Source organism: Myodes glareolus, chromosome 14 (genome assembly GCF_982192425.1).
Source record: "Myodes glareolus chromosome 14, mMyoGla1.1, whole genome shotgun sequence".
NCBI classification, from domain to species: domain Eukaryota; kingdom Metazoa; phylum Chordata; class Mammalia; order Rodentia; family Cricetidae; genus Myodes; species Myodes glareolus.
Window position 1 is genome coordinate 24,118,658 of NC_142039.1, and position 21,686 is coordinate 24,140,343.

At 40.3% G+C, this 21,686-nt stretch overlaps 1 protein-coding gene across 8 annotated transcripts in view; it reads right to left on the reverse strand.

Annotated features, from left to right (window-relative positions):
• Positions 1 to 12,821, reverse strand: part of LOC125417261 (aldo-keto reductase family 1 member C15-like) — a 31,174-nt gene extending 18,353 nt beyond the window's left edge. For 2 of the 8 annotated variants that reach the window (XM_085699168.2, XM_085699164.2), the window contains exons 1-4: positions 12,802 to 12,820; positions 12,574 to 12,664; positions 12,082 to 12,191; positions 10,736 to 10,898 (exon numbers count right to left, since the gene is read on the reverse strand). In XM_085699168.2, coding sequence (XP_085555294.2) covers positions 10,736 to 10,740 — 5 coding nt within the window. In that variant the 5' untranslated portion in view covers positions 10,741 to 10,898; positions 12,082 to 12,191; positions 12,574 to 12,664; positions 12,802 to 12,820. Of the gene's footprint in view, positions 1 to 4,396; positions 4,482 to 9,369; positions 9,494 to 10,735; positions 10,899 to 12,081; positions 12,192 to 12,573; positions 12,665 to 12,801 lie in introns of those variants that run through there. The other 6 variants (XM_048460637.3, XM_085699167.2, XM_087896408.1 and 3 more) reach the window with 6 other exon arrangements.
• Between the last annotated feature and the right edge of the window lie 8,865 nt (positions 12,822 to 21,686).

A 21,686-nucleotide genomic window follows, 5' to 3' on the forward strand; every position in this document is an offset into this window, starting at 1 on the left:
GCAGCTATCATCAGGGTGCTCATTTCTAAACATGAATTCTGATACAGAACCTTAGTTAATTTTCTCACCTTTTATTTGTTTTATAAATCTTAACAAAAATACTTGATAAATTTTCTCAAACAAAGCTTGATATCCGTACCCGATGTAATGTTCTGTCTCTTTAAGAGACAAGCCATGTCTACTCCCTTCCTGCTTGCAGACTCAGCCCCACTATCTGACTTCTTGTCCCTCTCTGGAAGAGGTAGCTTCTGCCTCTCTGCCCACTTCTCCCCTTCCCCCTTTCCTTTCTCTCTCTCTCTCTCTCTCTTCCTCTCCCCTTCTCCCCTTTTTTTTCCCCTCCATAACACCAAATAAATGTCCAATTTCACTCTGTATGGTCTGTCTATCTCTGTGTCTCCCACCTGCTGCCTATCTTTTCGTTGCCCTTGGGGACCAGCCACCTTCCCTGCCACGTGGTCTCTGGGACTGGCTGCTTTCGGGTCCCCAGCAGTCATAGAGACTCATAGCATCTGTGCCTCCCACCTGCCGCTTGCCCATATCACTTGCCAGGGACTAGCCAGCTGCCACATGGCTAGGGACCAGCCACCTTGGTTTGTGGACCTGCCATGTGGTCTCGACCCTGCAGGAAGCTGCTGGAACCCGCAGCAAATCCATTACACCCAAGCACACAGATAACAAAATTTCTTTGGAGTATTCACCTTCAACTTAGTTGTCTAATTTTCTTATTCCATGTGTTAAAGTTTCACTCAAAATTCAGATTTTCTCTATTTACTTCTTTAATAAGTTCTATGTCAGGGTCCAACCCCAACATAAACTATCTCTCTGGACCAGCATGAAGGCACAGGAATAATTGAGACACCCTCCACACAGCAATATCAGAAGGGTGTCTCAGGGTTCATTCAAATCCTGAAGATTACCTGCATTTATTTTCTAAACAGCATTTATCTCCCCAGGTAAACTGAGTGGAAGTTCATTAGCATCCTGTTTCCAGGGTAGCAGGACTAAAGTCACCTCTGAAGCCCTGTCACTAGCTTGGATTAACACCTCTTCCCAGGTGGTCCTCATAATTACAAAGAAGGAGCAGAACATCATCAGCATATCCTGACCTCAGGAGACAGCCAGAGTGAAAAGGATTTTCATACTTCAGTTGCTACTGACCCAGTTTATAAACAGTTCTCAAACATCATTGTTTACTAAAGAAAATCTACATGTTGTGCTCAACGTTTATTGTTGATATTTATTTTAGAAGATTGCTCTCAATCTCTCTATTTTTGTTTTCTTTCAGCAAATGACTCTCAGAATGCGTGAATTACTCTGTGAAAGGGGAATGGGAAAGGACAAAATTTAAGATTACAGCTAAAAATTAGTTTAGGGTATAAACTATAGATTATCTGAGAAATACAAGACAAGTAAGGTTGGTTCTCACATTAGTCTCTTAAAGGCAGGATAAGCAAACAGTGTAAGTACACAGGACTAACAGTCATTAAGTCTTAAGAGACCTCAAGATTTGTTATTAACCAAAGATAAATAAAAATTAGCCAAATGAGGTCCAGAAAAAATTCCACTCTCTTAGATTGTAAAAAATAGTTTCATAATAATCCACTGCTACAGTTAATAATCTCAGATACAAATACCGAATGCTTTCTTTCATTGGTGATTACATTCTATATTAAACCATTTCCATATGTGTCTATATCTATCTGTGGAATGATATTGAAGTAAAACATTCAGGAAGACAAAGGAGACTTATGAGAGAAAGAGCAATGAAAACAAGGAGAAAGGGAGTTTGTGGAAATAGTCTCAATACAAATATATGCATGCTGAAGAGCTTAATGTTGTAAAAACTAGTATTAAAAGCAAATAGACTAAGAGAAACAGCTTTCTTATACATAAGAGAAACCCTGAGTATCCAGTTCTTTCTTTGTTCATTGTGTCTACCTTGTACAGTAAGGAGTGTCATTTACCTATAGATTCTATTTAAAGTATACCTTGCTGTCCTCCTTCTCCTCCCTCTATCCTTCTCCCTTTTCCTAACAAGTGCTGAATTCTCCTGTCTACTTACCCTGTTGTTTAATCTAATCTTAATAAAACCTTCTTCACATTCTCCCCTTTGAGGCCTCATAGATTCTCTCATCAATAAAATCAAAAACTTACAAAAATGTGTTCTGTTTCCATAGTGCTAGAGATAACAGTGACAAAGGCATGTTATTGTCAGCCCTTAAAATCTCGTCAGACTCCCCAAACCACCTAAAGGTCTCTGGTCATTGTCCTAAACCTGTAGTCACCTTGTATTCCGTGAGTAAACACCTTTATGACAAAGAGGTAAACTCAACAACAAGTAACAGCAAGCCTCCCGGAATTATCTTCCTCCAAATGAGGGCTGTTATCTGTGCTGGTGTCTCACTGTAGATCAGCAATAGCCACAATGAACAGCATTCCATAAGTGATAACAATGATGATTCCTTCAAAGCCTCGCTGAAACAAAACTAATGTAATAATCAAACAGCCACACTTTGATCAAGACTATTTAAAACATCTACCTTTACCAACAGCCCCAGCTCTTCCTCTGTTTAAACCTAAAGCTTATGTCAGTACCCAGAAGCCAGATTTGGGGGTCACTGGACTGCTTTATCTATTGCTCTCCCCAGTGTCACTATAGTTAGCAAACCTACATCCTTTGCTTTGTGCTATTAATCATCTTTCACTGATGAATTGTGGTAGGTTTTTGGATATCCCACAACCAGGGTTTACCCTTGTTCTAGGTTCTGGGTAATAATAATACTATGAGTAAACCATTATCCTAAAAGGAGAGAGTAATGATGGAGGATGGAAATCAGAGTGGGATAATCAGTTAACTAACTAGATAAATAAAGAGAACAGAATCTAGTACACATTCCTGAATGTGTTAAAACCTTCTTTCAAATTCTATCAGGTCTCATAAGTGTCAGGAAGACCCTCCCAGAAATCAAGAATCCATAGGTACTTGACTCTACAAATGATCTTCATATTCCATGTCTATTCATTTTGCCCTGTGTTCTACAATTGTCCTACTGCCAGTTGTAGGCTGCTGCCTCTGGGGTCAACAGATGAACCTTGGCCAAGAGGCTGGATTTGTGTCCTCACTGAAACACGGCTTAAGGAACTGCTTGTTCTTCATTTGTCTCCTTATGATGCATAGAAGAAAATATTTTATTTCCTCTGTGTCTCCGAAAAGGTTCATGTCATTCCTGGGTGTCTGGACCCTAGAACTGACCTCTGGAAAGGTCCCCAGAAGCTTTTGAATAGAACATCTTGCTGATCACAGATTCTGAAGGTGCTGTTTATCACACAGTTGTTGCTGAATATTGTTGATTATTTTTAATTAGTATTATTTTCATTTTCTGTGTATAGGTGTTTTGTCTACACTGTACATGTGTGTACTACATGCATGTCTGGTACCTGACAAATCAGGTATCAGACATAACACATTGTCTTGGCGCTGCAGATATAATGTGAGGGTGCTGGGAATTGAACCAGTGTCCTCTGTAAGAGCAGCCAGGTCTCTTAATTGCTGAGTCAGGAGTGTTTGCATAGGTGATTTCTTCTCATTTTGTTTGGTTGTATACAGAGTCCTGACATAGTATCAGTCTGTACTCGTGTTCATGATCCTGTTGCCTCATCTGCCTGAGTCCTGGAATTGTAGGTGTAACAATACCATAATCATTAAAACAGTGTATTTTCTAGTTAATCTGCTTTATCCTGTCATTCTAGAGAATCTTCAGAAAGAGGGCAGTTTCCTACAGTGATGAGGAACATTTTTAACCTCCTATGCTGTCTATGCGGAGAGATGACATACTTAAATGGCCCCTGAATATGTTAACTAGAAAGCAGCAAGAAAATTGCTACAATAGGATCGAATCCAAATTCATAAACAAATACTCTATTAACAACTGTTCCTGTGTTTAAATTATGGTTGGTTTCATCTTACTCTGAGGGTTGTTCAGAAAAATCAGATTCATAGGCCGAGCAAAAAGAACTTTTTCAGGTGTGGTGATACAAGCCTATAATCCCAGAAATCATGGATCAAAGGAGGACCATCTCCTTAAGCTTCAAATTGATCTATCTTGTCTCAAAACAACAAAAGAAACAGAAAAAAAAGAAGGAAGGAAGACAGAAAAAATGAAGGAAGGAAGGAAAGAAGGAAGTAAGAAAGGAAGGGAGAAAGGAAGGAAGGAAGGAAGGAAGGAAGGAAGGATGGAAGGATGGAAGGAAGGAAGGGAGGGAGGGAGGAAGGGAGGAAGGAAAAGAAAGTCAGACTAAACAGAACTCATCAATTAAGAGCTTTGTTGCACAATCGTGAGGACAAGAGTTTAGATCCCAGCACTCATAAAACTAGTCATGTGTCCTGTGATCATACCTGTAAATCAATCTCCAAAGCGGCAGAGACAGAATTGCTAGAGCTCACTGTCTTCCAGCTTAGCAGAAAAAGATGTGGAAAGGAACTGGAAGGAATAGAGGGAAGAAAAATCAAAACAGAATATTTTGTATGAAAAACATTTATTTTCATTAAGAAGAAAAAAATTACAAGGCCTGGCATGATAGTTCTGCAGGTTCTAGGCACCCCAGTGTCCTGAATACAATGAACTGAGGAAGGATGCACAAACCCAAATTTTCATACAGAAAGGCTTACAGTTAAAGAGGATTAGAGTCCCTGATGGCAGTAGAAGCAGGGAGCTGTTGGGAGGTCTTTCAGTTTTCTTTCAACTCAGCAACAGGAAGGATGCCCTATTCAGAGAGGATTCTAGTTCTCTGCCTGCCCTTATTTGGAGGACGTCTCTAGACTCCTTGCCTGACTTAACTCAAGGATGATCCTTTGTCAGAGCCACCTTTATGTGGTGATTTCTGCCACAATCCTAGCTGCTGCAGGTGACACATTGCAGAATAGGGGCATGAGGATTAGAAAATGCTAAGTAGGGAGAACAAAGACCAGAAAGAATCACAGAGACATAGAATAGTTTCTGAGGGCCACTACAGTCTCTGCTGTATACTGAGTTCTGGGTACTAAGTTTGCCCGTGTTTAAATATCCATTCATTTTATGCCCTAATACAAAATGGGAGAAGAAGGCAACATACTACTTTAACATGAACAACTAGAACAGTTATTTGTTGCAGTACTTTAAGACATTAAGAAATTAATTCATGAAAAAAGTATTCTGTTGTTTAGACAGTGTTTCCAGTGTATCCAAAAGGAAGTCACTCTCACAGTCAAACCTCCTAAATCAAAAGGAGCAGAAATATTCTTGAATTCTCTGACATTTGGTCAGGGAGGAGTGGATCTACCTCCATCGACCATCTAAATGTGGTAAACACCAAGTAAGCACACCCTAGGTCAGGGTGTATAGCCACAGTTGCTGTTAACAACTTTGAGCTAGCTGAAAACTCTGACCTTCAGACAAGGTGGAATAGGTTCACATTTTTGGGCCTCCACAACCCTTAATGTTCTTCCTCTGCTGACCATATTGGTAATTAAGTAACATGCTCTAGCTATTTTCACAGGTTGGTGCTGCCACTAACCCAGCTATAATAGGAGTCTGCTGTTTAATCACTGATTCTCCAGTTACTGTCCCCAATCCTTTATATTTCACATACTTTAGAAGAAAGCTGAGTTGTCTCATTGAAATCACTTTCCTGAAGGTTATCGCCATTGTATCCACAGCCATCAGAGCCCTGTTACCAACTTCTGCTCCCTCCACCTTGGGGACCTATGTTCACAGGTATGTGAACAGATTCTCGGGGCTTGTGGGTATTCTGACATCACCAGCAAGTAATGGTATTTTTGCTGGCCATCCATCAGAGGACCTGCAAGTTTCTTTTGTCCTCCCTCTGGTTTACTTTTGATTCTCTCATGGGGAATTCCGTCTCTCCCCAGCTAAAGCATGATGTTCACAAGGTTGTAGCTCCAGCCTGTCCCAGTTGTGCTCACTTGGACGCATGCAGGGTAAAGCCTTTGCTTATCACGTGGGCAAGGGCAGAGCCTGTCTCCCTGCAAGTGCTGCAAAGACTGTGTCTTTGCCAACAAACAGCACAAGGGGTGGGACCACATAGCAGCTGCTGTGACCTTAGTTATAGAATAGACATGGTCACTGGTTACTGCTGCTGAGGCACGGGTCTGGGCAATCAAAAAATGAAAAGGAATTCTCTGCTTTTGATTCTTTTCTTTCACTCCAAAACCTGCTATTTCTCTCTGCTTTCTCTTCCTAAACTATATAAATCTCCTCTCCCTATGTTTGTTATAACACAGTAGTCAGGAGTGGAGAGGTACTTGCCCCTCCCTGCAATGTCTAGAGCTGCTGACCCTGTAGCATGTACTGGGAACAGTGCCTGCTGGATCTAGCGGCTAAGGAGGCCATATAGGTCCGTAGGTAATGAGTTATCTCAGTTGTTCACACTCAGTTACAGATTGAATTCAGGTTCTATACTTTTCCCACTGCTGTTGCCTCCCTCTCCTCTCCCAGGAGCTACAATTCTGTCTGTGGAAGCCTAAAAGACCTACTTTTCTCTACATCTTAAAATTATACTGTTAACTCCTATCTCAGGGATTATAAACTGACTATCAATCGTGATTTAAAAGCTATATGATTCATAACAACATGTCTTTCCTGTGGGAAACTTTTGTCTTCTTCTCAAGAAAGATATTGTAATAGTTTAGATAAAATGGCACAGTTCCCCGCAGGGCAGCCGGTCCCACCACCAGAGGTGACTGTGGGTCCTAGGTGGGTGGGAGGCACTGGGTGAGAGACCTCAGCAGGTCAGCTGGGTAGGTGGTACCACAAGGACCGTGGTGGGCTAGAGATGGATAGACAACATGCAAAAAAAAGTGGATATAGTTTATTCAGTGGGTTGTGGAAGAAAAGGGAAGGGGGAAAAGGAGAGAGAAAAAAAGAAAAGGGGGGGAGGAGAAGAGAGGAGGCTGCAGCTCCCTCTTCGGAAGAGAGATGGGACAGAGAGAAAAGGAAGATCTGATTGCCTCAGCAGAAGGGGGAGTTGGTGGGGCTTATCTCTTAAAGGGACAGTACAAGTCAGTAGTATTACATTCCCATTGTAATTTTTCAGCCACAAATAATGCTGCACTTCTGGGTTCTAAAGGCGAGCACGTGCAGATGGGCCCTTGGGCACAGAAATGGGCCCGATGTGACACACGTGCATGCATGGTTCTATCCACATATGACTCAGCTAAACCCTTGTGCTCGTGTGTGAGCCTGCCATCTTTGTCATCTGCATATGACATAGTCATGCCAACCCCTTGTGTGCATGCCCTAGGCAGCTTTTAAAAGCTGAACACACCATCTTTCTTTCTCTCTGCACATCAATTCCCAGGCTTGAATGCACTCCCTCTAATAAACTCCTACGTGAGTTTGTTGCATGTTCCATGTTTCCTTTTCACTCACACCCAGGTCATTTCACCTACTTCTTTCTAATAATAAAAAGGAGAGAAGTTACACACAACAGGTTAAAGAAAATTGGATGTTGGATTCTCAAGACTGCTTCCTGCTTATTTGTGGGTATCATCTTGTGGGAAAAGAACCTGAGAAACTTGGGTGCTGGTCACATCCTGGGGTAGCTGGTCTCTTTGCTTCTGTCCAGTGTTTGTAGTATGGAAATGTCTGGTGTCTCTTAGATCAATTTAAAACATGAGAATCATTGCTTTGTTAGTTTAGAGTAGATATGATAGTCTAACAATTATAACTTTTAACAGTAAGCATAGGTCCATTTAAGTTACATGTATGCACACACACACACACACACACACACACACACACACAGAGTGAGCAGGAATTGGGTGAAGTGGATGCTGTTGGTAGACCCTACCAAAGGCATGCCACTGCACAAAACACATATGTAATGGAATCAGCACTGGGGGACCAGGCAGAGAATACCTCAGTAAAGATGGTAAGACTTGGTTACCTGACCTGGCCCTCAGTTAAGATGGTGGTAAGGTCACCTGACCTTAATCAAAATGGTGGCAGTCACATGTTGTATGGAGAAACCATATTTTTTGAGCCATGGGAGTTTTAAATACAATAATAAGAGAGACCTAGAGGCATGACACACCCTGTCACCATGCTGCCAGGCCACAAGCCATGGCAGGGAACCAAGGCTGGAACTGAAAACAGCTGTCTCGCAGTTCCGATTAATCTTGTCAGTTTCCATGGGATCAACATTAATGGTGGCAGGGATAGAATAGAAAGAATGGGAGTGAGAGAAAAAGAGCATTTTCAGATGGGTGGGGAAGGGGCTGCCCAGAGAAAGGAAAGCAGAGTCGGCAGGACACTGGCAGAGCATTTAAGGTGGGTTGCTGATAATTTGAAGGTTTATATTCCATAGATGAAAACGTGAACACAGCGAACAAACACAGCAAGACCTGAAGAAGAATGTATTCTCTCTATAGGTGGGGACCAACTAGCCCTGGTCCAGGCGACTCAGAAGTCAAATGCTAAAGGCCATCCTGGATAGTCTCTCACAGTGGGGACCATTTTTCATGTGATTCAAAAGAAAAAAAGAAGAGAAAGGGAAAAATAACAACACAAAAAGCAAAAATAAATAAATAAATAAATAAAATAAAAAAATAAAACAAAACAAAAATTATCTGAGGGACTTCAGTCCCAAAGCAAAAGCACCACTTAGCATGTGCAGTTGTAAGACCCTCACCCCTTTTTCTCAAAGGGATTTCCTGGCAGAGTGTTTTAAAATCACAAAACCCAGACTAGCTTCATGTTCCCAGAGCTGACAGTGCCCCCCTCTCTTCTTGGAAATTCTAAAGCACAAGAGTCAGGACGCTTGACCGTCTGCTGATAAACCACAAGATGCCCCAACTCAGGGACAGCGTAACCTGACTCTAAAGACAAAACAAGGTGACAAATCAGGATGGGAAAAAGCAAAGACCTTCAAGAAATAAAAATAAAAATTGTGCCAAAACCTCTGATCACCCTGAAAAGCTTGTAGTTTTTGTTTTTAAAAAGCTAACCCCACAGAAGAACTCTAACTCCTGCCTGCCTCGCTGTGATGAGTGCTGGAGAGGAGTTCCATGCTAGCTAGCATTACGCTAAAAATAGCAATAAAACTTGCTGTTGCAGTCCGGACGTCTCTGTTTTCTGGGGGTCTCTCTGGGGGCCATAATCTGGGCACAATACAGTGTTAGCACGGGATGACTACACTGGGTGGTCCGATCATGATTTTAGGTATGGGAAGCAACCAGAGATGAATGTCAGTGAAGGGCTCAACTGTTGCAGAGAAGACTGTGGTTGGGGCCATTTCCCTCATTTCTAGGAGCCCCAGAGGATTGCTGGGAGTGTGAGAAATGGTTAAGCTGACTGGAAGGGGAAAACTCACCACCGAAGCCACTGGGGTCTGTAGAGGTTGATGCTCAGGCTCAGGCAGAAACCTGGTTCCTGAACCCATGGTTTCACTGTCCTCAGCTGGTCTGCCCCCAGATGGGAGGAAACGTGTAGAGAGCCTGGTGGAGTCACATATCAATGTTATTCTTTTTTAAGGATAAAAGGGTGGGGGACTGGTCCCATGAGGGGTAGTGGCAGGTGAGATACACCAAATGTAATGGTTTAGATAAAATGCTACAGTTCCCCTGAGGGGTGGCAGTGGGCCACTGTGGGTGGTTTATGACAGTGGTGGATTAGAGACAGTGGCAGGCCACAAGGGGCAGCCAGTACCACCACTCAAGGCCTCTGTGGGTCCCAGGTGGGTCAGAGGCAGCAGATGAGAGATCTTGGTGGGTCAGCTGGGCAGCCAGTCCCACAAGGAGTAGGTGAGAGACAGAGACAGACAGGCATGCCATGCAGAGAGAGTTTGGATATAATTTATTTAGTAAAAGGGAAGGAAAGGGAAGAGAGACAGGGAGAGAGAGGCGAGGGGAGAGGAGAGGAGGCCGTAGCTACCTCTTCCAAAGAGAGACAGGGCCGAGGGGACAGAAGGAAAGCACACAGGCTGGAAGCTGAAGGAAGATCCATTTGCCCTGGCAGAAGGTGGGGGAGTGGGTGGGGCAGGACAGACCATTACAGATATATCATTAGAAAGCTTGTCTGTTTTTACATTCTGGTATGCTCAGCAAAAATTTAGATGTTTTTTGGTGTTCTGTTTTATTAAAAAAAAAAACTGTTTTCTAGAATTTGGGTCTAGGTCTCCCATTCTCTAGATTCAACCATGTTTAAAAGATCCCCCCCCCCATGCCCTGTGTCAGGTTAATTCTCCTGGCACAGAAAGCAAAGTACAACAGCCAAAAAACTAAACTTGTCTTGTATAAATATTCTACACCTCAAGATTTTAAGTTTATTTTATTGGATTTGGTTAAAAATCTGGTAAAACTATTTTTCAAAAAGTTTAGCTTAAAACTAGTAACACATGGTTGGTAGTTAAAAATCTATACATAAGTAATCTTAAAGAGACAACATGCCATGATCCCACTCTGGCATGTGGCTTGCTGCCATCTCTAGGTAACCTTGTGACTGGTCACCATCTTTGCTAGGGTTGGACAAGATGGATATCATATGACTTCATCACCATATAATTAAAAGGGATCACCACATGAGGAGAGCCTACAAAGAAGAAAACAACAGGTCTCCAAGATATGTATATGAAGATAGATTTTTGTATGATATTTCCTGTCTTGTCCTAAAAACAAGTCCAGAAATAAATCACAGATATTATATATTACATAATCTATACTATTAAAGTTTGATTTTACCTCATGTAAGTTATTGTTGTGCCCAGGGCTGGAGAGATGGATCAGTTGTTAAGAGCACTGGTTCTGAGTCCAATACCGAGCTATCAAATGGTGGCTCAAAATCATCCATAAGGAGAGGTCTTGTGCCCTCTTCTGGCCTTCAGGCAGACATACAGGCAGAATACTGTATACATAATAAATATATAAATCTTTTTTTAAAAAGCAAAAAAAGCAAACCTCATTTTTGAAGGACCATAAACTTTGTAGGTTTTATCTTCTATTTTTATTTTAATTATTTCCACAGAATGACCATTATTTTCATTTATGATTATTACCCACACTTGAGTCTAAATTTGGGGTTTTTGTTTGATAGCACAGTCAAGTTAAACAGCACAACAAAGTTTGAAAATCTCCTGCTGAATAATGCTGACTTCAGAAGCAGCTGTTAAGATAAAAGACTGACCACAAGACGAAGACAACCCAGCAACTAAATGCTGCTGTTTCTCTTCTTAAGGAGACAGACAGAACTTAAAAGGTGTTGTCCAGAGCACAATATTTTACTTGGTGCAAAAATGTTTACATCTAAAATTTTATGTGTTTGTTTTGATTTCGATTTTAGATAGGATCGTATTCCACAATAGTTTAATTTGAGCAGTTATTTGCTGATGGTCAACAAGTAAGTGGGAAAAGAAATTGCAAATACCAGAGAGATGGCCCAGTGGTTAAGAGTGAGTACTGCTCTTGCAGAAGACTGATGTTCAGTTCCCAGGGCCCACAGAAGGGCGCTCACAACCTGTAACTCTAGTTTCCAGAGAATCCAATGTCTCTGTCCTCTACTGACCTCTACAGGTCAGAGTGCCTTCATGGACACATATGCTCCCACCCAACCCCCCACATACTTAAAGATAAAATAATTTCAAAACAGAAACTAATGAAATAAAAATTGTAAAGCAAAATACATATTAACAAATAAAATTTAAGTGTAAACTGAAGAATTTAAAGGTTAAAACCTTTGCTTGATTCCAACAACTTAGCCTGCTGTAGTTTGATCCAACCTGCAAGAAACATTAAAATCATCTCAAAAAAGTAAAATCTGGCTGTATCCAATGACAGAGAGAACTCTGCCAAGGGAAAGCTAGAATATGGAGAAAGGTCTCTAGCATGAATAAAGAAAATAAACTTTTATTGGTAAAAAATTTAAATTTTATAAAACATTTAATTTGCAAAAAATACTCAATATATATTAAGAAACCTTTAAGAATATTTAGTATTTTAAAGCTATAAAACATCTTAAGTTCATAAAAGGTTTTATTAATATACAATCTTGATAATAAAAGCTTTCATAACAGCAAATATCCATTTCTTACCCCAAAGCTTCATCTTCCTTCTCAGTTCTCTTCCTGTGTAAAATTCAGGCCACAGGCCTCACTCTTCCAGAGCTTCTACTATATCCAGACACAGTTTACCTTTTACCAGACTCAGAAAAGAGATAAACTCACAAAACAGATTTCAATGTAACTTTTTACTATCCCTTTTCTTAGAGGAACTCACTCAACAGTGACTGCCCTCAGTAGTCAACAGCCATGTCTCCTGGTAAACGCCTAGATATTAAAAAGGTGTAAAGTTTAAACCTTAAGCTGTGATGGTCTGAGAAAATGTTTTAAGATCTATGAAGATGTATAAATGCAAGTTATAAAGGTCTGACGACGTGAAAGCTAAAATTGTGATTTAAATGTTTTGGATTTCTTGCCCCTTCCATGCTATTATTACACTAAGATTTCAAATTTTCAGAGTTTTAACATTAGTCAATGGAATTCTGAAAAACTATTAATTTAGCTCTTGAAATACAGACTACTTACTGTTTTGTCGCAAGCTCACGATTTTAAGTTTCCTTTGGTTGTAGAAGGAGCAGTGGGCTGCATTCTCGCCCAGATCCTGGCTAGTTTACCCCTGAAATAATTACATGGAAACTGTATTCATTTAAACACTGCCTGGCCCATTATATCTAACCTCTTATTGACTAACTCTTACATATTTATTCAACCCATTTCTAATAATCTGTATGTCACCACAAGGTTGTGGCTTACCGGGAAAGATTCAGCATGTCTGACCTGGTGATTGGATCCATGGCGTCTGCCTCACTTCCCTTCTTCCCAGCATTCTGTCTGTCTACTCCGCCTCCCTATGTTCTGACCTATCAGGCCAAGCAGCTTCTTTATTAATTAACCAATGAAAGCAGCACATAGAAAGAAGACCCACCTACATCATTTGGTTACCCTCTAAATATAGACCTACAGGTGTTTCTCATCTAAATACAGAACTAAAGAAATTTCTGTCCAGTCTCTATCTCACCTCATTTCTACTTGATTGACAGTCACCATCCAGGGACCTGCAATTTACAAACTGCTGGGCTCTGGACTTGCTGAAAACTAACATGAACCAGTTTATGGGATGTGAATGTTCCCTGTCCCTTCACCTGGAACAGTTAATCAGACATTTCTGATGAATGCCCTACTGCCCAGACTTTAACTAGCCCTTCAACCTTCCTGGGCCTTGGCAACCTATATTATTATTTTCTGTCACTACCCTTATTTTGTGTCTTGCTAGTTGTACCACTATGTTAGGGTCAGATGCCCCAACATAAACTGCTTTCCTTTCTCTGGACTTGTGTGGAGGCGCAGGAATAATTGAGACACAGTTCACACAGCAATATTGGAAGGGAGTCTCAGGTTTCATTCAAATCCTGAAGATCACCCTTGTTTATTATCCAAACACCTTTTATCCCCCAAGGTAAACTCAGGTGGAAGCTCATTAACATTCTGTTTCTGGGAGTAGCAGGACTACAGTCACTTCCACAGCTCAGTCACTAGCTTAGAATTCACAGCTCTTCTCAGGAGATCGACATAATTACAAAAGAAAAGGAGCAACATATCCTGAACTTTTGTTAGGGTAGCTACAGCCTGTTTGGCAGGGTAAGAGATTGCTCAGAATACCAACCATGGCCGGAAAACTTGGTTGTCACACCATGTAGAAATATGGGCCTACAATGTTTTTGTGATCATCTGTATTTATGCCAGTCTTGTAAGGAGCCGGCAGGACATTGCCATTAGGAAATGGGCTGGCGGTCCTGCAGCTTGGAGGTAAACAAATCCTTTTGAAGTTGCCGCGTGGGGCTGAGCACCCCTGCCTGCATTTGCACAACTGAGCCTTTGTCCGGGCCAATCCCGAGGCCCCGAGCACCAGCAGAATGGTATTCACCAATCAGGACAGTATCCGAGCCCCTCCACCCTAGAAAAGCAGCTGTCGCTTGGTTTTTCCCCTCTCTCTCGCTCCCTGAGCTCTCTCTCTCTCTCTCTCTCTCTCTCTCTCTCTCTCTCTCTCTCTCTCTCTCTCTCTCGCTCTCTCTCTCTGTCTCTCTCTCTCTCCCTCTCATTCCCTGCTTTCCCTTCAACCGAGAGGCTCCAATAAAGTGTGATTTGCGAAGAATCCTCGATTTCGTGGTCGTTCTTGCTTGCTGGTCAAGCAACGCGCCACACAGTCTGACTAAACTGCTTTCACTCTATTTTTGTGAGTTAGGGTGTCCCACTGTATCTGGAACTCAGTGATTCAGCTTAACTTGCAGTCCAGTGAGCTCCACAGATCCCCATGACTTTGTTTCCCTCAGCACTGGGTTTACACGTGTGTGCCACCATGCCATACTCTCCTTTTACGTGAGAACTGGAGGTCTGAACTAAGATCCTGAGACTTATTAACAAACACTTTATTGATTGAGACATCTTCCCAGCGTACACCTTAAATTCTTTAATAAAGGAACTGTCATATCTTTATCCAAATCTCACAGTAAAGGCAGTACTTTTAGATTTAATTTCAATCATATACTTTGTTAAGCAAGTGATCTTTGGTTAAAAGGGCTGATTCTCCAAATGAATAATATCCAGTATGATGTTCACCATTTAAGGAAGATATATTCCTAGGGTAGGGTTTTTCTCTGCCTGCATTTAGTTCTCTCAGACAAAGAATATGGATATACACAAAGACTAACATAAGATACTGTTCTCTGTTCAAATCCCTATTACTAACTTGGTGTTGTGTGGTATCTGAGATCTTTGCTGTCACAGGCTTTTGTGTCCTAGCTGGGGTCAAAGAAGAATGTCTATGTAATTTTGTTTATTTTGCTTAGTAACCCCACTATGTAAGTTGAGTGTGACTTCCAAGCAAACATTTGAACCCAATGTGAGCTTGGCATTTATCAATGCCAGTACGTAACCAGGATTGCATGGGTACAAACAGGTTTTTTTGGATGTGAAAGTCTTGTTATCTGTTAGGAATTTTTCCTAACACGAGATCTTTGCTGATGCAAAAATCCCAATCAAGCCAAATTACAACAAGCCAAATTTAAAAAAAATATCCAGGTTTAAAGGGATTTCTGTGCTCACAGGTGGCCCTGAGTAGGAACCAGGAGTCCCCTAATGTAACCACCTTGGGGAGAGGAGAGAGACCACATGCTTCTCCTCTGGGAGTTCACTTAAATACTCTGTGGGAGTGGTCCTGATCTCCCCCTTCCCTCCACCCACGGGGGGCATCAGGACCTGGCACGCTGGTATTTGGAGTCAAGACCAATACAACTCCCAAACCTAGGGGCTGGAATGGATGCAAAGGCCTAGAGGCTATGCCCCCAACTTAACACTACTAATCAGGAAAGACCCCAAAAAAGTAGATTTTGGCTCATTGTCTCAAATGTGGGACAAATATAAGCAAACAATGAGTCTGTGGAGAGTCTTAGTTTTTTGTGACATCTACAATATTTCTGTAGAATTCCTGATGTTTTATAGAATAAAAAGTGGAAATTCAAGAATCAGGAGACTAGGCTCTTGCCTAGTGGTCTGAGGGTGACTTTGAAAGACCTAACTCTTTCTGATCTAGTAAACTTCCAGCTAGGCTCACTCTCAGTTAGCTTTCAGAATGTGCATCTCTAAATGCCTCTTTTGGTTGTTCCTCTAGATTCCCAATAGCACGTCACTGGAGGCCGCCAACCTAGCTATAGATGTTGGGTACTGCCATATTGATACTGCTTTTGCATATCACTTGGAAGAGGAGGTAGGGCAGGATTAAAGCTGGCATTGTAAAGAGAGAAGACTTGTTCATCACTACAAAGGTAGAGTTTTTATAGCATGCAAGTGTGCAAATTATTAAAATATAAGGAAGTAAAAATTATATTACTTGACCAGAACTTGGTTAAAGGTGTCGGTTCTATAAATGGGTGAGAGAAAGTAAATTACTTTCTCTATGAAAAATAATTCAGTTTTTGAATGTTGTTAGTGGTATGTGTTTTATTCCTTGAGTAATTGTCTTTCATTGTTCAATGAGCTACCAATTACAAAGAATATATAACCAAGTTCACATTGTGAAGTATGAGTTAAGTAAATTCTGGATTAACGAGAATGATTATAATTTTCCTTCATTCACAAAAAATAGTTCAGTATTAGGATAAACAAACATTCATGATTAAACATAACTTCTAATCCTCAACTTCTGCAATTTTGATGCACTTGCTTTCAACCAGAACTCATCCAGCCTAGTTTGGAATAATCACTGAAAAGAGTTCAACCGCACTATGTTGATCTTTACCTTATACATTACCCAGTACCATTGAAGGTAGGTGATTTTATCGTCAAATGTACATATTTTTTTCATGGGGCATGAATATCATTTTTATGGATGGTTGAGACAATTTTACGTTATAATTTCATATAGTTTTTTGTTATTAAACTTCAAAGTAGGTTTCACAGAGGGCTTACTGGATTATGAAATGAGTTATCCAAGGCATATTCAGAATCACATACTAGAAGTAACTTCCAGAAAAATCTTGTATTTACACATCTTTAACATTTATTTGTATTACTGGATGTTTGCTTGGGTCTTATCCCAATTTTCTCCCTTGGTGGCAAGCATGGTCGCTAGAGAGTTTCAGCTTCAGGGTCATTGATACTTTATGGCTTCTCTGCATCTTTTCTTATCACAATATATCTTTCATAAAGTTCTGATTGGCCATCCTTGCTTCACATACCTGCCCTTGGGCCCACAGGCATTCATATTTATTATTTATCCTGGGACAGAATTGATATAAATTTTTGCTGGCGTTCAAGGCCATGCAATGACTGGGCTTCTCTGTGAGTATAAAACATTTTCCTTTTTTCCAAAAAAAGGAGTAGACCAAAAAAAAAAAAAATACAAGTCCACTAGTCCACTAGTAGGGCTCAGTTTGTTGTTTGGAAATACTGTTTAGGTGCAGGTGTCCATGTACATGTGTGTGTGTGCATCTGGGTGTTTGTGTGGCAACAGTTAAAGCAAAAGAACACATGAATTTCAAATACAGCAAGGGCATACATGTGAGGCACTGGAGTGAGGAGTGGGATTAATTAAATTAATTAAATAGTGTAATTCTATTTTAATTTCAAAAATAAAATAAGAAAATATTTATTTATTCATATAATTGACATAAGAGAACAATGCAAAACTAGGCTCGTAAAGATAATTTTTACAACTCTACATGTGTATCACTTTGTAAACACACTGTATAGGATCATGCCTCACTTTATGGAAGCTTACTCTCTTATGTCTAAGATATTCTTTACATTTTTTTGAAAAATATTTGTTTAATGTGTATTACTATTTTGCTTGTGTGTATATCTCTGTACTAGTGTCTGTGGAGGGCAGAAGAGGACATTGGACCCCAGGGGACTTAATTTCAAAAGGTTGTGACCATTATGAAGGTGCTGGAAATTGAACCCAGGTCCTTTGAAAGAGAAGCTGCTGTTGTTATGGTGTTTTTTTTTTTTCTTTACTCTTTGAACTCTCTTGGGAGGCCTGCCATCCAGCTCCCAAATAAATCACACACACAGAGGCTTATTATTACTTATGAATGCCTGGCTTTAATGTGGCTTGTTTCTAGCTAGCTTTTAACCGCTCACTTCTTTCCCCTCTACCTTTTGCCTCTGGGATTTTTCCTTTTCTTATTTCTGTAATCTTACTTTCACTTTTCCTCTGCAACAGGCTGGGTGTCTATGTGCCTGACCCCTAGCGTCCTCCTCTCCTTGTTCCATCTTGCTCCCTTGATGCTTGCTCATTCTATGTATATTCTCTGCCTGACAGCCCTGCCTATCCTTTCTCCTGCCTCACTACTGGTCATTCAGTTCTTTATTAGATCACCAGGTGTTTTAGACAGGCAAAGAATCATAGCTTCACAGAGTTAAAGAGATGTAGCATAAAAAAGTAAAGCATCTTTACATCATTAAACAAATGTTCCACAGCATAAACAAATGTAACACACTTTCAAATAACATTCTACAAAAGAAACCATTGAATAATCACTGATCTATCTCTCCAACTCCTTCAAGACATTCTTAAAAGCATTACTATAGGTGAGACGTGTTTTGTGAGATTTCTTTAACAAACACTTCTCTTTCAGCCAGGGGATAATGATTTTCCAGTAGATGAACAAGGGAAATTATTATTGGACACAGTGGATTTCTGTGCCACATGGGAGGTGAGTACTTTTCAAAAGAAAAATAAATCAAGCAGAGAGGGAGGGAGAATCAGCTCACTTTCCCATAGCTCCTGACACAATATCCAGAGTACAAATCTAAGTTGTGATAATGAAAGGAGTGATCCAAGTAATGGGTAACATAAGACAGGATTACAGCAGCCTTTAAAACATATCACAGAGGTGGTTTCCAACTTGATACATGAGACAAAATCTTAAGGATTCACTAGGGTCTGGAAAATATAATCAATGCTACTGGTCTGGCTTTAATAGCATTACTGTTTTTCAAGGTATTGTAAGCCATACCTACATTTAGCTGAGGAGCTATTGATAGCTGATGACTGGTTAGCTTTCATTAAGTGTGTGGCACCTGGTAAGTGAGTCATGCTGAGCATATGAGCAGCACAAACTGAACTCCTTTTTAAAAGTAAGAATAAAAAGAACACATGAGGTTGGGAGGTGTTGAAATAGATCTAGGAGGAGTTAGGGGAAATGGAGGAGTCAAATATGATAACAATATAATAATCATTGTGACACTCCCAAAAAATTAATAAAAAGTATTAAGTTATAAGAAAGAAAATAGAGCATAGTTGCTCATACCTTTAATTCAGTACTCAGAAAGTAGAAGCAAACAGAACTCTGTGAATTTGAGGCCAGCCAGGTCTACATAGTGAGTTCAAGAACAGGCAAAGCTTTGTAGAGAGGCCCTGTTTCAAAATGAGAAGGAAGAAAAGAAGAAAGGAATGAAGGAGGGGGAAAAAGAAGAAAGGAAGGAAGAAGAGAGGGAGGGTGCTGTGGGAGCACATTCTGCTCCTTCATCCAATAACCTTTGAGATACCATACCACTTGGGTGTGGTCTCTTATACTGTAAAAGCAACAGTAATTATATGCCAGCTCTTGCTTCTGGCTCCAGATTCTGGTTCCTAGACTCTGTTCCTGTTCACTCATAGAACTGTTTGTCTAGGACAGTGATCTGTAAGGTTTTTCTTTTAAATAAATAACCCCTTTATTATTCATAATTCTGAACTGGTGTGTGATTGTTTTGTGACTTATATCATCAGGAGGGTAGGAAAGAAAGAAAGAAAGGAAGGAAGGAAGGGAGGAAGGAAAGAAAGAAGAAAATAGCATCTAACATTCCCACTCTGCTACCATTATCCATTCTTCCCACTCCTCAATTTGCTTCAAATAACTGTCAATAATATGGAAGGTCGAGATTATTATATTACTTACAAATGCATAAACTAGCTAGATATGTTTTGTACATGGCGGTAGATACTCTGAAACTTCTGGGTTAGGGATATGAGAATTTGTTACTCATGACAATATCTGTAGCCAAAGTAAGGTCACTTTTGCATCAGTTCCTGCATTTCTAGTTTACAGAACATAAAGTGAAACAATTCAATGGCACATGAACATTCAATAGGTTGAATAAAAAAAGAAAAACTTTGAGTAATGGGAATACATATTATTTACAGTAAGCATGGCTGACTCTTTGACAAGGAGATTGGCTGTTTACTTTATTAGACATGATTCACATTTCTTTGCAGAGAGATACTGTCTCGATACATCAAGACTGTTCAATATGCAAACTTGTTGAATAAATGTAGAATGAAGCACAGTCAGTTTCTCCACTTGTCACATGTAAAAACAATCCTAGCAGGTAGATATTCCTCCTATGTTCCTACCCCTAGGCATAGAACACATGTCAATTGTTACTGTTAGAAGAGAATATGACAGTTTCTTCTAAGTGTGTATTCCTTTATATGCTGACCATATTCCAGTGAAAGACCACACACCCAGAATTATTTTGGCAGCACAAACTAATTTTGAGAGGCTTTTGAAAAAGGAATGGCGGGCTGCGTTCCCACCTGGATCCCGGCTAGCTTATCCCCAAAATAATTACTCAGAAACTGTATTCATTTAAACACTGCCTGGCCCATTGTCTCCAGCCCCTTATTGGCTAGCTCTCACATATCAATTGACACATTTCTAATAATGTGGGTAGCACCACGGGGTCATGGCTTATCGGGAAGATTCTAACCCACGTCCATCTTGGAGAGGAGAGTCATAGCATCTGACTGACTCTGCTTCTTCCTCCCAGCATCCTGTTCTGCCTACTCTGCCTATCTAAGCTGCTGTCCTATCAAAAGCCGAGGCAGTTTCTTTATTAACCAATGAAAGTAACACATAGACAGATGATCCTCCTACATCAGGCTTTGGTTTTTGTTATTTGGTTGGTTGTTTTTTTGGTTTGTTGGTTGATTGGTTGCTTAGTTAGTTGTTTGTTTGTTTGGGTGGTGAGTTGATTGGTTGGTTGCTATGATTTTTTTTCGGACACAACATTGGATGGGTAGGAAAGGAGAATGGATCTGGGAAGAGTTGAGTATAAGTATGCATTGCCTGAGATTTCTGTTCCACCTGGTCCTGCAGCCATTCAATCCCAAAGAAATACACAGAGGTCTACGTTAATCATAAACTGGTTGGCCTATTAGCTCAGGCCTCTTATTAACTCTTACAGCCTACCTTAACCCATAATTCTTGTCTGTGTCAGCAATGTGGCTTGGCACCTTTGATCAGCAAGGCATTCTCATGTTGCTTCCTCTGCATCTGGGTTAGGACTGCAGACTCAGCCTTTCCTCTTCCAAGAATTCTGCTATTTTTGCCTGGCTACTGGACAATCATCATTTTATTAAACCAGTACAACTTACAAAACTTTACAGGGTACAAGACCATTGTCCCACAGCAAGTATGAACACAATGCATACAAAATTCTCATAGAACTGATTTTTTAAAAAATAAAGAACAGAATAAATAAGTAAATAGAAAACAACAAAGAAAAAATAAAAACAAAAACACAAATAAACAAAACATCAAAAAGTAAAATTTAAAAAAAAATGTAAGAGATCAAGAAGAATTAGTTTCTAAAAGATGCTTATTGATTTCTTTTTTAGTCTTATTTTTGCCTTTTAATTATGTGTATGTCCTGGGTGGGGCAGGTAAGTGCACATGATTACGTGTGCCCAAAGAGGCCAAAAGATGGACTTAGATATCCTGGAGGCAAAGTTACATGCAATTGTGCAGTGCCAACACGTGTGCTAGAACCCACATTGCAAGAACAGTACACCCTCTTACCCTCTGAGCCTTCTCCAGTCCACCCCTCCCCATTTCTCATTGAATACTTCAGGTTTTAATTTGTTAGTAGCCTACTTTTTCCAGCAGACTTTTATACTCAAAATGTTCTTTCTCTATATATATCTCTCTATCTTTCTCTTTTTCTCTCTCCTTCTCTCTCTCCCTTGTCTTCCGCTACTCCATTTATCTCAACAAAACTCCTCACTTAAAAATATTTATATGTAAACTTAGCCTAAATTTTCCTAATTTAATATAATACAAAGCAATGTCTGGAAGAAAAAAAAGATAATCAACAAA